The sequence below is a fragment of the Haemorhous mexicanus genome, chromosome 21 (genome assembly GCF_027477595.1).
Source record: "Haemorhous mexicanus isolate bHaeMex1 chromosome 21, bHaeMex1.pri, whole genome shotgun sequence".
Lineage (NCBI taxonomy): Eukaryota > Metazoa > Chordata > Aves > Passeriformes > Fringillidae > Haemorhous > Haemorhous mexicanus.
The window spans coordinates 9,123,286-9,140,654 of NC_082361.1; the positions used below are offsets into that span (position 1 = coordinate 9,123,286).

General features: G+C 50.6%; 1 protein-coding gene across 1 annotated transcript in view; it reads right to left on the reverse strand.

Annotated features, from left to right (window-relative positions):
* Positions 1-17,369, reverse strand: part of CACNA1B (calcium voltage-gated channel subunit alpha1 B) — a 200,412-nt gene that overhangs the window by 141,122 nt on the left and 41,921 nt on the right. Inside the window, exons 6-7 of the mRNA XM_059865534.1 lie at positions 9,309-9,424; positions 2,303-2,359 (exon numbers count right to left, since the gene is read on the reverse strand). Of these exons, the coding sequence (XP_059721517.1) occupies positions 2,303-2,359; positions 9,309-9,424 (173 nt within the window). The remainder of the gene's footprint in view (positions 1-2,302; positions 2,360-9,308; positions 9,425-17,369) is intronic.

Genomic DNA, 17,369 nt, shown 5'->3' on the forward strand with positions numbered 1-17,369 from the left:
TCACTGCAGCTGCACTTTCAGCACAGCACAAAGGCTGGGCAGGGACACTGGAGCTTCCTGAGCCCCACGGGGCTGGGAGATGAGTGCTGCCACCCCTGGAACCACCAATGCTGTTTGCAGCAGACCCTGTGAGGGGGTCAGCGTGTACAGAGCTCAGTTTACCACCCAGCCATGCCTCAAGGAGCAGAAGTGCCACGTGGAAAAAGCGGCCACACATCAGTGAGCAGCCTCTCAGCAGCACCCGGTGTGCAATCCTGCCCTCTGGGGACGTCGGAATTCTTTGAAAACACTTTTTATTTTTTTTTCCTCCAAAAGCAGCTTTTAGTGGGGAGGGCAAACATCACTACATTTACTCCAACAGGGAATGAGAGCTCTGCACTGTCCACCCAGAGCACGGGGGGTGAGGCAGGAGCACTGAGGACGCTGCTCCCAGGACCACCTACCTGCAGAACCTTGACAAGTGGCAGAAAAAAAAAATCACGTTGGTACAGTTTGGTGACAGCTTCGAGACAGACAGTAACTAAAGCAGCACTTTCTATCAGCAGTAAGACACCCCACGGTGTGGTGATACAGACTGGTCCGTGGGCACACACAGCAAAGCCACTCACGCTGCAGAGACTGCCCCGGGGAGGCTCCTCCACAACATCCCCTCACCCTAATTTTCTACAAAATTCCTTTCCCACGCTGCACGGATTGCCCTGCCCTGACAGAGACGTGGATGCGCTTCCTGCTCCTACGGGCTGTGCTTGAGTCACTTCAAGGGATCACCCAGAGCAGAGGGGAGGATGCTCTGAACCTGCAGTCTGGATCCATTGCTTTGCACTGCTTGTGCTCCTTGCTGCCCCACCCAGCTCTCGCTGAATCCTCAGTCCCAGCAATGCCAGCTCGGGGGTCCCTCAGGCATGGTCTGTCCCAGTTCACTCCAGCATGTCCAGGGCCATCCTCAGCACTGGAGCACAACCAGCACTGGGATTCAATCTTTCCAACACTCCCTGGCATGAACTGAGCAGCTTTTTATCTCCTGCCCCAGAAAACTCCTCGGTGTGTTTGGCAGTGAGGTTGTGCCATCTCTCCAGGCACGTCCCTGTGTTTTGGGGACTCAGGATTTACCACCATAGACTGTGGGCTGCTCCACACCAGTTGCTCCAAGGCTGGGAACATTCTCGGGCTCCTTTCACTTTAGGATAAGAGGAACCTGAGTATCTCTGGGTCTTTACTCCGTGCCTTGCACCCACCTCGAGTTTCTCACAGCACTCAGCCTCGCAGACTGCTCCTCAGACACAAACTCCAGCGAAGCCTGGCAGCCCTGGCTGTGCCCAGGCGCCGGCCAGGCTTCCCCAGCTCACACACACCCCCGCACACACACAGGACTGGCACGCACACCTCAGCCCTGACCTGCAGCCCCGGCTCCTCCAGCCCCAGATCCTCCCCAGCGCAGGTCACCGGGCCGGCCGGGGCCTGGGCAGCACCTGCAGAGCCGCACGGCTGGGAGCCAGGCAAAAGCACCTGGGCATGTCACCGGTGACCTGGGCACGGGGCTGCGGCGGGGAAGCTGCCCCTGGGTGCCACCTAAGCCCCTGGTGATTTGCAATCCACTCACTGTTGTAGCTGCTGCCGCTGCCAGTCTCTGCCGGCGCCGTGCCTTGAGGAATCGGCCCTTCCGAGGCGGCCCTCCCTGACAGTGAATGGGAGGAGAAAAAAAAAGAGGGGGGGGAGGGAGGGGAGGGGAAAGGAGGAGACATGGGAGGACGAAAGATGGTCAGAAAAGGGAGAGGGAAGAGTCTTTAACTGAGCTTTGAGTGGCTGGCGCATCCTAAGAGCTGTCGGGGCTGGAGGCACAGGGGGAGCATCCCCGTGGCCTCGCTGCTCGGCTCCTCCGGCCGTCCTGCCACGCCGGGCTCGCACGTCGGAAGGAAGGATCACCACACCCTGTTATGTCTTACTGCTTACAGCTAACAGGGGGCTCAGTCCCTTGGTCAAATCCGTTCGGAGCCCTGCCTCCTCTCGGTCAGCGCATTCGCTCTTCTCCATCCTTCTGGCAGCCTCTACCCCCTGCACACACAGCCAGCCACCCTCGGCAGGGCGTGGGCACCGACCCCGAGGGCACATCCCCATCCCGGGCCGGTGTGGGGTGTCCCGTAACTGCTCCTCAGCCACCTGCAGCCTGCAGAAGGGGCTCTGTGGCCGGATTTGTGCCGGGTGCATGCGGGAGGATCCTCCTGCTCGGGAGGAAGGCGTGGCAGTGACAGCAGTGGAACCTCTCCCGTGGCACAGGAGGAAAATGCCCAGCAAAGCCACCTACCGTCCAAAGGGGACTTCTCTTCCGCGTTCTTGTCCTCCTCGGCCAGCATCACCTCCTCTGGAAAAGGAAAAGCGGCCAGGGTCAGCCTCAGCTTCCTCAGAGCCCTGCTCCGACACCGGCGGGTGGGGCAGCAGGAGCCTGTCCCGGGGACACCCAGCCCACCCCCGACAGAGCCTGCAGAGCAATTCATGGCTCAGGGCTGTGTTTCTCACGGAATTCACAGAGTCACCAGGTTGGAAGAGACATTGAAGATCACCGAGTCCAACCCAACCCCAGCACCTCACCCAAACCCTGGCACCCAGTGCCACATCCAGGCTTTGTTAAACACACCCAGGCATGGGGACTCCGCACCTCCCTGGGCAGAACATTCCAGAACTTTATCACTCTTTCTGTAAAAATCTTTTTCCTGATATCCAACCTGAATTTCCCTTGGCACAGCTGGAGGCTGTGTGCTCTGGTTCTGTCAGTGCTGCTGGAGAAAGAGCCCAGCCCCAGCTGAGCACAGGCACCTTTCAGGAGCTGTGAGAGTGATGAGGGCAGCCCTGAGTCTCCTTTTCTCCAGGCTGAGCACCCCCAGCTCCCTCAGGGGTTCCTCTCAGGGTTTGTGTTCCCAGCCCCTCTCCAGCCTCGTTGTCCCCTCTGGGTGCTCTCCAGGTCCTCAATGTCCTTCCCAACCTGAGGGGCCAGAGCTGGGCACAGCTCTCCAGGTGTGCCCTCAGCAGTGCCAAGCAGAGGGGCAGGATGACTCCCTGCTCCTGTTGGCCACACCAGGACCAGGACCTAGGCCAGGAACCATTCTCAGCCTGTGTCCCTCTCGCACAGAGGAAGGATTCCAAACCAATCACTTCATCCATGAGATCTCTCCTCACAACCACCCACACTGGGTTCTTCACCAGCTCTCATCCCCAAGGCACCTCTGGAGACCAAGGACCCTCCTCCAGATCAGGCAGCACCACAAATCCCACAAGCCCCAGGAAGGTCCCTCATGCTCATCCACACTGGAGACAGTTTGGGGAAGATGCTCCACACCCATCACTGCTCTTTATCTCCAAAAATCAGGATTCAACCATGGGGAGCAGAGTGGTGGCACAGGGTGAGAGCAGCAGGGCCACACGGCAGGAGAGTCACTGTCACCCCAGAGCCATCACTTCAAATCTTTGTCCAAATTAAATCCAGAGCAAGTTTTCCATGGGGGAGCTCTGCCTGGCACAGTGATTGCAACACCACCCTTCCATTCCTCTGAAACTCATCTCTAAAATACACCTTGCACTGTCCTAAATTAAAAAAAAGAAAAAAAAAAAAAAACAGGAAACACTAAAAACCAACCTCCCCAAATGGAATAATTTTTATCTGTATGAAAGACAACCCAATTTCCTGAGGTTTCCCAGGGCACTGCCACCCCTCTGGCCACTTTGCAGTGCTGTGCCAATACTTGAGATTGCACCCAAAACCACAGATTTTGGGTTTGCTGCTGGAAACTGATGTGGGGATCTGCTAAAGGACAACCCAAAGCAAACAAAACATTGAGTTGGCAGCTGGTAAACTCCACACTTCCTTCTGTTCTCATAAATGGCAAATTCACATGCCTGTAATTCCATCAATGTGGGCTCTTACTAAAACATCTGACACCATGTTCCAACCAAATTTTGCTTTAAAGTCCGTTTAAGCCAGCCGAGATGGAAGAGCAACTTCAGAAAAATAAATACAAACAAACCAGAGGCCAAACATCAAAGTGTGTAGCTGAGAGCTGTCTAGAAGCATACCAGAGGGATCAGCCTTATATAAGCCTATATAAGCCACACAAGCCTTATATAATCTCTTTATTAATCATCTGGGAGAGAGAGGGAATGATACTTTAATAAAACAGCAAATTGAGAAGGCTGAAAAATAATATCCAGGGCTGAGGAAAGCTGGAAAATTAAGCAGAGGGGAAGGAAATACAGAAGTGCAAAGTAAGGCACCAGAGATGTGAAAGAAAGGAGAGCTGGGAGGGGTGAAAAAGTCAGATGAGCTCAAAGCTGCACTTTAAAAGGTGTAAAGTCCTTCCAAAACCCCTCAAGTTGTGCCTGCAATTCCCACCTACAATTCAAGTGGTTTGAAAGTCTTCTTAAGACAGGCCAGAAGAGTGAAATGGGCTCTTTGGGCAGTTCAAGAGACTTCTCTGACCAGCCAGCACCTCAGACCGAAAGGTTCTTCTGAAGTCCTCCCCAGGGAAAGCTGTGCTGATGTTTGGGGGCTAAAATATGGGAGGACTGAAATGGCAATTCCCAGTCTGACTGCCCCGGAACACGAGGAAGGGATGGGAGATCCTTCCCAAAGGCTGCTGCTATATTGGATTGCCACCTACAAATTACTCTTACAAGACAGTTCTGCAAACCTTTGCCCCAAATGCAGGATCCTGAATTGGTGCTGAAACAACCTCCACCCATAAACACAGCTGGGCTCAGTTTAGCTGTTCCTTTAAAATTCCCTTTTTCACCTCTGAAATTCCCTCAAGACTCGCTCTCCTCCTGCAGCCTTCCCAGGTTCTCTCCCTTGATAGCTATTCCTGTCTACCTCGTGTCCTCTGGGAATCCAAAGGACCACAGCTACCCCAGGAGGTTTTTCAGGCTAAAAAGAGAGCTCAGCAGGTCACTGAGCACTGCCAGGAGGGGTTTTCACAAGCCATCATCCTGAACAGAAGCTCAGGAGCTGCTTTGCCTTTAGTCATCCCTAACAGAGCCTGGAAGGAGATAACTGGGCACCTGGAAAACCCCCCAAAATGGTGCCTCTGCATGAGGAGAAATGTTCAGCAGAGACATGGGACCAGAGCATCAATTCTGAGCCTCCAAACAAAGGCTCAGGGGCTTTGCCAGGGTGTCAGAGGCAGGGGTGTCTCAGCAGCAAGAGGAATTTTTGGTCATTAAGTGCTTGGTTGGAAATAAAGGCAAAGCAGCTGAGAAAGTGGTGCCCCTTCTCCTCCTCTTCAGTGTGGGGAAAGAGGACACTGGGGGCTCAAAAGAGCAGCAGATGATTGGAAATAACAAAGACTAAATGAGTTTAATTTCTGGCTGGGTAAATAGGAAAAGTTGATAAAAATGCAGCCCTCAGAAGTGGCTGGCACACCTTCCCAGGGAGCTCTGCTTTGTCTTTGGGGCAATAACCTGTGGGAACAGGACATCCCCCGTGGCAGGGAGAAATGATGAGGGGGACTCCATCTTCTCAGAAGGCTAATTAATGACATTATTATACTCTGCTATTCTATACTATACAATATTACATCTCAACCAAACCTGCTAAGCACCCAACTCAACTCAACTGCCCAACATCTGGTGACTGTCAACTGACAGTCCTGGCACACACACACCTGGATTTAACTGGTCAGTGAATCAAAACACTCACACAGAATCCAATCACCAATTCCCTTCAGGTAAACAATCTTCCTCAATGCATTCCACTTGTCAACAACACAGGAGCAGTAAATGAGATAAGAATTGTTTTTCCTTTCTCTGAGGTTCAGAGAATGTGAATCCCAGAAATATTCTTGGGAAGTTGTGCCTTGCTTTTCTCTGTGAAGAGAAATGTGGTGACTATTACCCTGCCTTGGCATCTCACACAGGGTTCTTTGCTGGAGATGTCTGCTCCCTTCTCTCTCAGGGGCTCAAGGCTCTGTTCTTCTAAAGAAAGCTGAAACCTGAAGTTCAGAAAGCTCTGCCATGCCCAGGGATGGCCTTGAAGTTACAGAGGGCTGGCAGAGAGAGGTAAAACCATTCCCAAAGCCTGGCACTCCAGGAGAACAGAAGCACTCCAGTTTGGTGTGAAAAAAAGTGGATTTGGAAAGAATTAAAATGTAAAAGACATGAAACTTGATTAGCTCTGATGGGAAGACTTAGAGTCTCTGAGCAAAGTGTTTTCCAAATAATTCATGTCCTTGTAAGATAAGAGAAACATCTTCAAAAGAATATTTGTGGGCTTCTAAACTCTTTACTCTGTGTAGAGAACTTGTAGTTCCCTGTTCTTCAAAAATTCCAGCCTTGGAGTTCCTGCAGTTCTGAGGAGTTCAGTGGAGAAAACAGCAGGGGCAAAATCATTTGCATGGATTGCATCACTTGGCACTTTTTAATTCCTCTGGAAAGGAAAACTGCCTTCAAACTGAAGGAGGGGAGGTTTAGGTGGGATACTGGGAATTAGGAATTGTTCCCTGTGAGGGTGGGCAGGCCCTGGCACAGGGTGCCCAGAGCAGCTGTGGCTGCCCCTGGATCCCTGGCAGTGCCCAGGGCCAAGCTGGATGGGGCTCCCACCCCAAACCAGTCTGGGATTCTGTGATAATTCAAATTACTGACATTAATGAGAAACATTAAAAACACTTCAGAGTGGTCACCGAGCAATACCCACAGTGTTAAATTAAAATTATTGTTGACTGAGGGATGGTAGGGCACAGGGAAAGGAGTGATTTTAGTCACTCACACTTCCCTTGGTCCTAAAACAGCACTTGAGGCAAAAAGCTGAGCACTACAAAGGACAAGAGCACCTCCTGTCCAGCTCCAGCAACTACACAGAATGTGTAGAAAACTACAGAGCAAAATCCATCTAAGGATTAAAACATCATTTTATGAAGCACTGGAAAGCAGCTTTCCACTCTTCCTGCCTTTGTATCAAAAATAAATGAGGGAGAAAAAAATCGAAGAGACCAAATGTTCAGGGAGGATATTAGAAATATTGGAAACCTGATGAGGCTTCCAGGGGAAGTGAGAGGATTGGGCTGATTGGTTCTGGGTGCTCTAGAGCAAGAAAAAGTAAGATGAAACAAGGTAGAGGGAGATTAGAGAAAGAAAAGTAATTAAAAGAACTCCTGAATTCTTCCTCTCACTGCACAAAGGCAGTGGATTGAAAGTGAGGGCAGGACACAGCTCCATGGGGTTGTTTGGTTTTTAAAATCAAACTGGGTGTTAACACGTGGCACTCTTTGCTCCAAGAGTCACGGAGGTCAAGGCTGGCAGAAAGCTTTAAAAACAATTTGATATTCCCAGGAATAATGCCCAAATCCTCCAGAGTTCCATTAGAGCAGATTCCCAGGAGCTTTCACTCTTCCCTTTGTGCAAACAGCTCCTGCCTGGGGCTGCTGCAAGATTTCTGTCCCCTTCTGTCTGTCCTCCCTGGCTGGATCTCCCCACTCAGAATCCTGGAGAAGGAATTCCAGATCATTTCAGATCTGAAATCCCCAAGCCAGACCTGGGAAATCCCCGTGGACAGCACAATCCCAATTTTCAGCGCCTCAGTCCTCCAGCCTGGATTCTCTGCTCTGCTTTGCCTTCACGCTGCATTTTTATTCCAAGATTTTATTAACACTGCTAAGCTGATTTTAATTACTGTTATTATTCAGCTGTACTAGGAGGCTCTTTTATATTCCTATTGTATTCTCCACAATGCCTTTCCAGAGTATTTTTAACATTCCCTGATTCAGCTCTTTTGCATGCACTTCCCTGTCCCACAAAGCCTTCTGGCTCGTGTGTTATTAGGCTGAAAAATGTGCATTTTCCAGCAGTTTCACTCGACATTGGCATGGCATTTATTCAACCCTGGCAACAAGGAAATGGAAGAGCCAGGAATTCCCACGAGGATGGGAATTGGAGCAGAGGTTGACTGTACATATTATAATTTCTCCATCCCAAGTTTCTCCCAAGTTCAGCTGGTGATGGGCAGAGCAGGCCCCAGAGTGACACACAGCCACCCTCAACCCTGCAGGGGAATTCTCAGCTGTGTTTTAGTGATGGAGGTCAGGACTAAGAGACCAAAAATCACCAAGAGCCTTAGAAGCAAGACAGGATGAAAAGGGAGAAGCCCAGAGAACCCTGCTCCAGCCACTGGGCAAGGCAGGAATTAATCTGAGTTTGAGGCTGCACAGAAGCTGTAAACTAATGAGAAGACAAATTCTAAATGGAAAGGAAAGGGAATTCTTTATTTTCTGTTCCTCCAGAAGCACAGAATGAGGGGTGGCTGTCTGAGCTGCTGCTGAACAGTCACAGTGAATAAAAGTCTGACAACACAAGTGGCCCTCAATTGTCACCATGTGCAGTGCTACAAGAAATAATGGGTTTAACGCACCACATAAACTGCTGATATTTCTATTTTACATTTTAGTTGTAAAGAGCAAAGATGAAGCTCATCTGTCTAAAATGGCACTCAGGAATCCATTTGAGAAACCAGCACTTCTTTTCCTCCCCATCATTGTTTTAAAAGGCCTTTTCACTTGGCTCAGATGTTGAAAAGCAAGCAAGGAGGAAATTACCCCCCATTTTCTTGGTGCTGCATGAAAGAATTGACTGTGGTTATGTCAATATATAAATATCAGCTCCTCCATAAAGCGGGAAGGTTATTGGTAATCGTTGCAGTCTGATAAAAATGCTATTTTCTGTTAAATTAATGTGTCTAGGTCCTGGTTAAAGTTGCTCACGCCTTGCAATAAAGAGCAGTGTTCAGTTCCAGTGGTTATAAATCAATGCTAATATGGGCTGGGGGGAGTTTCATGCAAGTGATCTTTGTAGCTCATAAAATGCCACTTGGGTGGGTTTCACCAGCACAGAGGGAAAGGCTGATAAACCAGCTGGGGCAGGGAGTAAATAAAACAGAAATTACTCATGGAAGGGAACAGTTCCTCTCTGTGCAGGCTTTGGGCATTCCATCACTGTGGATGCAACAGCCTGATCAGAAAATGAGAAAACAAAGCTCATTTTCTCGCTTTCTGACCAGACTATTGCATCCACAGATCCCTTTTTATATTATCCTGTATTAGGACAATTGCTTTGATCTCAGCAATATAAAGCTGGCTCAGCTCCTTTAGTTTTGCTTAAACCAAACCAAGATCATAACATTGGTGCGAACGCTCAGAAAGAATTCCTACAAAACCAGCGAGTGCTGGCCAGCCCTCCCCAGGCTTGGCCACTCCAAGGACTCATTCTGGAGCCCATCACCAGAGCTCCCTTGCCCCAGAACACATCCAGGCAAGCCCAGGAGATGCCTGCCCTACCTGCTTTGAAGATCCACTCCAGGTAGCCGTTGAGCTCGCGCTCGATCTGCTGCTGCCTGCGGAGCTTCAGGAACGCCCGGCGGTTCTCCACCCGCTCCCGCTCCTTGGCAAATTCACTGCGGGCACACAAGAGAGGGAAAACCCATCACAGGCAGCCAGGGCAGGCACACAGCCCTCCCCCAGCCTTCCAGAGGAGTTCAGGGAGCCTGTGCAGTCCAGGATGGGAGGAGGCAGTGGAAAGCACAGCAAGGGACTCATTGCTGTCCTGATGCCTTGCGCAGGCTGCCCTAGAACAGACACTGGACAGAGCTGAAGAATAAAGTAGGGATTTGGGTTTAAATTTGGGATTTTGGGGTATTAAAGGCCTCCATGGATCCACCTTGGGCAGCACCAGAGCCCAGCCAGGGCTGCACCCAAGATGAACCAAAATGGCCCCAAAATGCACGGCCGGGCACGGGGTCTCTCCCTGGGATCAGCTCTGCTCCATTTGCACCTTGCAGTTCATTGTCCCAGCCCAGCTTTAGCCCAGGCACTCCCACCCTGCTTGTTTTTCTCTCTCCAGCCCACGGGGTTTGTGCTCCTGGGCTGAGATTTGGGTCATTTGTCCTTGGTGCCCAGCTGGAGCAGGAATTGTTTTGTCTCCCTGCTCTGTGCACAGAGCTCACCATCCCCTGATATGAACCCAGACCCACCCACTAAAGCAGCACAGAATGTGAAACATAGAAAAGCAAAAACCTGAGGCATCAGTCCAACAAATTATTCCTCAGCTGCCTCTGTCATCCTGAAAAAGACCTGAAAAATTCCATGTGCACACACCACAGCCAGTCATGAAACACAAATTATCATCCTCAATGCTAAAAATCATCCTCTCTCCAGCTCTCTCCACAGCATAAACTCCTCTAGAAGCCAGGATTGTCACAGACATCAGCACTTATCTAACGGGACCTGCTCTTCCCTGTCAGTCTTTCTTCAAATTTTCCCAGGCATTTGGTGACTGTGACAAGCACAGGTCAAATGAGAACTGAGTGGGGATGGGTTGAGGTGAAATAGCCCAGATGTCCTGGGCTGAGGGTAAAAATGACCCTGCTGTTTGCTAAAATCCCATGGAAAGCAAGAGTCTGGATATCATCACTGGATCAGGGCAGGCAGAAGGGAAGTGTCATCCAACCATCACAGAAAACACCTCCAAGTACATCCTGCTGTTGAAGCTTGAAATGAAGGTGAGAAAAAAGTGCAGCCACCAGCCTGACAACCCACACTGGGGCCACCCCCGAGGTAATTCCTGGCACCTCTGGAATGTTCTGATTTTCTGGACACATGAAGGTGTCCAGCTGCCATTTATGGAGCTCTGACCAGCCCCTGCAATCCCTGGTTTAAGGGGGGTGTTTAAGGGACACACTGGAGAGTCTCCCACAAGAGCTTTGTGTAGATAAATGTGGGATCATAAGGCTTCAGTCCCCCAGCACATCATAACTCTTCTGTGTCCTTCACACCTTCAGTTTACTATTAATTAACCAGCTAACTAATGATTTTTACCAAAATCCCACCCATACATGCTCATCAAAAGCCAACAAGGAGCAGGAGTTGGGATAAGTGTGGAAGAATGGGGGAAAAATTGGAAAAAGGAGCTCCAAGTGCCAGGGGCAGCTTTGCATTCCCAATCTGCAGCTGCTCCTTCAAAGGTGCCACTTGTGCTTCGTTTGGCAGGGATGTGACCCACAGAGAAGGGCCTGGGGGAGGACCCAGCACTGATGGGAGGGCTGAGCTGGAATCTTCATTTTGGCAGCACATCCCAGACTGCTGACTCCCCTCCTGGGTCCCCACCTGCCAGGACAGCCCCTGGCCCCATCCTTGGAGTCCAAGCACGGCTCTGAGCTGACAGCTCCTCCCTGGCACTCAGCACATCCCCAGGGTGATCCCAGATCCTGCAGTGACAGCTGGGTCACCCCTCCTCCCTTTCCATGCTCTCATTCCTGCTTCAGCCCTTGCCTGGGGACCCTCCCTCAGTCTGGGTTTGTGTCTGGAGCAGAGGAATGAGATCAGCACGAGGTGACAACGTGCATTTCATTTTCCAGGCGTGGTGCTGGGGGCTGGCGTCAGCACAGCTTCCCAAAGGAGGAGACAGCAACAGTGGGAAGTTTCCTGGAGGACCCCCGTGGGCAGGAAGGACAGCAGATGAGCCATGGCACTGCTCCCTCACCCCTCAGGAGCAGCAAAGGGAGAGCTCTCCTTGCAGAGCTTTTCATCTTCTGCCAGGTCCTGTCTGGCCTGAGGAAGTAAAAGTTACCCAGGACTTGTCCCTTTTATCACAACTTTATATTGCAGAGTCACGAAACAGAAAGGACCCACAAGGATCAGAGTCCAAAATCTCAAGTGGAAAGTCTGTACTTTAAAAGTGTAAGGAAATGAGGGAGAAACTGCTGCAAGTTGCAAACCTTCAGCAGTTTCTGTGCAGCCAAACACAGATCTCCCAAGGCACCAGTGAGGGACATTGTGGAGTTAAAGCCACCTGTGCCCTCCTGCTCCCTGGAACTGGCAGCTTTGGCCACCACAGAATCCCAGAACTGTTTGGGTTGGAAGTGACCTTAAAGCCCATTCAGTGCCACCCCTGCCATGGCAGGGACACCTCCCACTGTCCCAGGCTGCTCCCAGCCCTGTCCAGCCTGGCCTTGGGCACTGCCAGGGATCCAGGGGCAGCCCCAGCTGCTCTGGGCACCCTGTGCCAGGGCCTGCCCACCCTCACAGCCAGGAATTCTTTCCCAATCTCCAATCTAAACCTACTCTATGTCAGTTTGAAGCCAATCCCCCTTGTCCTGCCCCTCCAGGCCCTTGGACAATCTCTCTCCATGTTTCTTGCCAGCCCCTTCAGGCCCTCCAAGGCCACACTGAGGTCCCCCCAAAGCTTCTCCTGTGCAGGTGAACAATCCCAGCTGTGCCAGCCTCTCCTCCCAGCAGAGCTGCTCCATCCCTCTGATCCCCCTGGTGCCCCCTCTGGATCTCTGCAGCAGCTCCAGCTCCTCCCTGGGCTGGGCCGGGCCTGGGGCAGCTCTGCAGGTGGGCTCTCACCTGAGCACAGGGCACAGGGGCACAATCCCCCCTGCCCTGCTGCCCTCGCTGGGGCTCAGCCCAGGGCAGGGGCTCAGGGCTGGGGCAGCTCCAGCTCTCACCCCCAGCACCCCCAGGTCCCTCTCCAGGGCTGCTCCAGCTGCTCATCCCAGCCTGGGTTGGTCCTGGGGGCTCTCCTGGCCCAGGGGCAGCTCCAGCACTGCTGGAACCTCCTGAGGTTCCTGTGGGTCACTGCTTGAGCTTGTCCACAGCCTTGTCCAGGCTTTGCTGTAGAATTTTGTCACCTCCAGGCTAAGACAAATCCTTGGGTCCCTGCCCATGAAATTCCTCCTGGATGCTCCAGAGCTGCTGCACAATCAGGTTCAAGACTGGAGGGTCTTGATTTAGGATCTTCCTGGTGAAAGGAGCTCCACTTGTTCTTTCTCATTTCAGGAGATGGCAGAGGGGTTTGGTGAAGCTGGGACTTGTTAAAAAGAGGGTTTTCTATATGAAATGAAATCATAATGATGTGTGTCTCTTCCACTATGTCCATCACCATTCAGGAACTGAAATATTCCCCATTTGCTACAACTAGAAAACTCCCAGAATTTCCCTTTGAGAGCTCTTCAACAGATTTCAGAACACATTCAAAGAAAGGGGGGGGGGAATGATATCAAAATGCCTTATTTAATCTAAAAATATTTCAACTGAAGTTTCCCTGCCAGCTCCAAATGAAAAAACAGAGAACCCCATGGGAAGGGTTGGGAGCAGTAAATAGGTTTCCTCTTTTATTCAGCATAATTCCCATTTATGCATTGACTTGCAAAAATCTCCCAAATCAGAAAGGAAAAACCCGAGCAGGAATTTGCTGCTTCCTGCCCAGTTTTACCTCCAGGATTTTTTTCAGAGCTGGTTTTCCACCCTTTGGCCAGTTCTGGAATGTCATGATGGTTTTTTGTGAGGGTGGAGAGGTCTTGGCACAGAGCAGCTGTGGCTGCCCCTGGATCCCTGGCAGTGCCAAGGCCAGGCTGGATGGGTTGGGAGCAGCCTGGGATGGTGGAAGGTGCCCCTGCCCACCCTGTAGCTGATTGCACAGAGACAGCAGGAACAAGCAGGATTCCAAGGCAGTGCATCCATCATGGAAACCACATCCAGTCAGGCTCCACGTGTCACATTTTCCTCCTGGAGAGTGGCCGGTGCTTAGTGTCACCAGGAAATGGATGGCTGCTGCTTTCCACCTTGGTGGGTGGAGGAGGGAAATCAATCTCGCTGTGAAGTATGCACTGAGACAGCCACTCCAGGGCAATTCCAGAGCCCCCCGAGCCACACTAGAGACAGAGGCAGCTCCTGAATAACCACCAGGGTCTGTAAACTTAATAAACTAATGAAATTCTTGTAACTGCTTTATCCACGTTAGCCTTAAATTAAAAATACTGTCACACCAAAGAGGGATAAAAATCAACAACCCACAGTCTTCATCCCCTGAGTGTGTGATTAACTTTCCTGTGTGACAGCAGAGAGCTGGGATGGAGCATCCTAAATTCTGCTCCTGCTCTGGCTTGCATGGCACACACCCAGGGGAGCGGCAGTGCAAGACTGACGGCATCCTCAAACCTCTGCAACTGGGGTTTGCTGCTCAGAAATCAGCCAGAAACGCTTCCCACTGCCGGGGAAGAGGCAGAGAGAGATGAGGCAGCCCCGCTGTCATCCCTGCGCTAATAGTGCTGGTGATTAGCGACTCGTAATTACAGCACAGGTAATTAGCTCCTCATTGAGAAGGATCCCACGTTCAGATCTCAGGAAATCTCAGACTCTACACAGCAGAGCAGCCGCCATCCCCAGAGCTGAAGGGCTGCTGAGAAAGCTGCAGATCTTGGAAGGACTCTGCCAGCCACTCCTGGAGAGCAGCTGCAAAGAACTTCTGGAATTTCAAGTCTTCAAATTAGCATTAAAAAAAAAAAAAAATCCAGTGAGTTTTAGGACTAGCTTGGTCTCCAGCCTGACTACATCCAAGGAATGCATAAAGCTGGGCCTGGATGGCAGGTGACACCTCAGGAGGCACGGGGACAGCCAGTCCTGCCTGGAGAAACAAGGATTGATAAAGCAATGGATGGCAGGTGGCACCTCAGGAGACACAGGGACAGCCAGTCCTGCCTGGATGTGGGAAATCCAGGACTCCTGGACAACTGACCAATATGATCAAGCAGAAGCCATTTATTGTTTACATTACACACATATTTATAGATTCTACAAATGACTAAGTACACACTTCTTGACTGGTGCCTTTGTCTTGTTCACTCCTTTTCTGCCTGCATTTCTCACAGTATGTGATTGGTTACAGTCCAGGTGTTTCACAGCCCTGTTATCTGGTACTTGCAGTCTTGGTAGTCAGTTTTTCAGCCTCTTCTTTCTTAATTCAGCACAATTTACGTTCCAGTAGCCTTGATGAATTCCCAAGGCTTTGATAACAAACTTAGAAGCAGGCTGGCTGCACACTATGGCCTAACCCTTGCAAATACACTACAACACCTGGAGAAACAAGGCTTGATAAAGCACTGGATGGCATGTGGCACCTCAGGAGACACAGGGACAGCCAGGTCTGTCTGGAATAACAAGGATTCCATAAAGCACTGGATGGCATGTGGCACCTCAGGAGCTGTCACCACGATAATTTCTGAAAAATCCCTTTGCCAGGACTTCTCTCCGGAGAAGCTGAGAAGCCTCAGAAAAGAAACGTAAACAATAATTATCTGATTGCTTGGAATGTGGTCTGGAGGTTGTTTACCAACAGGTGCATCTTTGATTGGTTCCATGTGAATTGTTTTTAATTAATGACCAATCCCAGCCCAGCTGTGTGGGATTCTCTGAGTCTGTCCCAGGTTTTAATTATCATTCTTGTCTACCCTTCTGATGACTCCTTTCTCTAATATAGTTTTAGTATATAATTTTCTTTTAATATAATATCATATCATATTAAATCAACCTTCTGAGAACTTGGAGTCAATTCTCATCTTTCACCTCATCCTGGGGACCCTCACAACACCACAACAATTGGTGACTACAAGGAGCTGTGGAGACAGCCAGTCCTGCCTGGAGAAACAAGGATTCCATAGAGCAATCAATGGATGGCAGGTGGCACCTCAGGAGCCACGGGGACAGCCAGTCCTGCCTGGAGGAACAAGGATTCCATAGAGCAATGGATGGCAGGTGGCACCTCAGGAGACACAGGGACAGCCAGTCCTGCCTGGAGGAACAAGGATTCCATTGAGCAATGGATGGCAGGTGGCACCTCAGGAGACGGAGGGACAGCCAGTCCTGCCTGGAGAAACAAGGATTCCATAAAGCAATGGATGGCAGGTGGCACCTCAGGAGACACAGGGACAGCCAGTCCTGCCTGGAGGAACAAGGATTCCATAGAGCAATGGATGGATGGCAGGTGGCACCTCAGGAGACACAGGGACAGCCAGTCCTGCCTGGAGGAATGCAGCCCTGGGCATCAGATCAGGGACCAGGCACCCCAAAGGCACCAACCTTTGGAGTTTCTCACTGAAACTCCTGAAGGAGAGGAGGAAAGGCAAGCACAGCAGAGGCTGAAGCAGCCACAGCAGCAGCAGGAGGCAAGGGACAAGGGGAAGGGATGGGGGAGAGGAGGGAGGGATTTATTCCCTGTGGCACACAAAGCTGGGAGGATGTTGGTGAGTTAGAAATACACTGTTAGAAGTTAGAAACTTGGCTCAGGGAAGAAAAACCTGAATAGAAAAGCAGTGCAATTTCCAGCTGCCCAGACATGACCCAGAGCAGGGAAGATGCAAACCCAAGAGGACAAATTTTAGCTGGCACTTTGTACCCACAAGGGCTGAAAACAGAATGACAGGAGAGCAGTAAAAACATGGATTTCTTCCCCATAACATCAGATCTTTACCACAGCAAGGATCAGGAAAAGTTCAGGATGAGCTGACTTTGATTATTCTCATCCACAGACAAAATCCTCAGAAATCTGCAGGCAAAACTAAAAATAATTTGATGCCTCTGACTTACTGCTCTGAAAACATGAATAGAGATGAACGTGGTGTATTGTTAAATCACTGGTTTCAAATAGTTCTAAAAATCAGGACCAGGTCACCACTGAACACAGGCAAAGCATCTTGATTGGAAAGGCCCCATGGAACAAGAAGGAAAAGCATGGACATGCTCCTCATTTGGGCAGGGAAAAGCCTGAGGGAGGTGAAAGGAAGCCCATCCATGGGGCACAGGGAGAGCACGCTGAAAACTGTTGGAACAAGAGAAAACCAAACAATGGATTCATCTGAAAAGCCAGGGTTTTTTTTTAGAATTCCTTTGTGCTGGTGACAGTTGGCACCTCTAAGATAAGTTTTACTGCAGTTTGCTGAAAAGTCTGAGTTTATTAAAGAAGGAAGGCCCGGAGGCCTGAGCTTGACAAAGCTCTGTGGCTCCTCAGCCACCCACGAAACACATTTTTGTTTTCTATTTCACCTGGAGCTGCAGCCAGCCAGGATCCCACTGGGAAAGGTCCAGGCTGAGCCCAAAGAGCTTTTTAACCCATCCCAATGTCCAGTGCTAAGGAATAAGCAGTGGATCCACCAATCCTGCACAGGGAGAGCTGCTCCTGCTTCCCCCTCATTGCTCTAAAGAGGGGAAATCTCAGCTCTCCTCCAGCAGCTGATAAGGGATGGGAGTATCTGGAGAGAATGATCTCTGAGCACCCAGTCAGGCTTCAGAGTCTCTTTAATCACTGCAACAAGAGCTTCAAATGCAGGCCAGAGATGGGAAATGTTCTGTATCGCTGGGGAGAGAAGGGGAACAGCACAGAGGTGAAGCCTTCAATCCATCTTCCTCCCTCCTTTCCTTTGCCTTTCCATTCAGCTTGTGCCAATTTGATTTTGATTCCTCCAAATCTGATTTGAGAACTGCAAGTGCCACAGCTGGGCAAAGCTGGCTGGAAGGAGGCACTGACAAAGGGAGAAAAAGGAGTTCAAAAGCCCCATTTATCTCCTC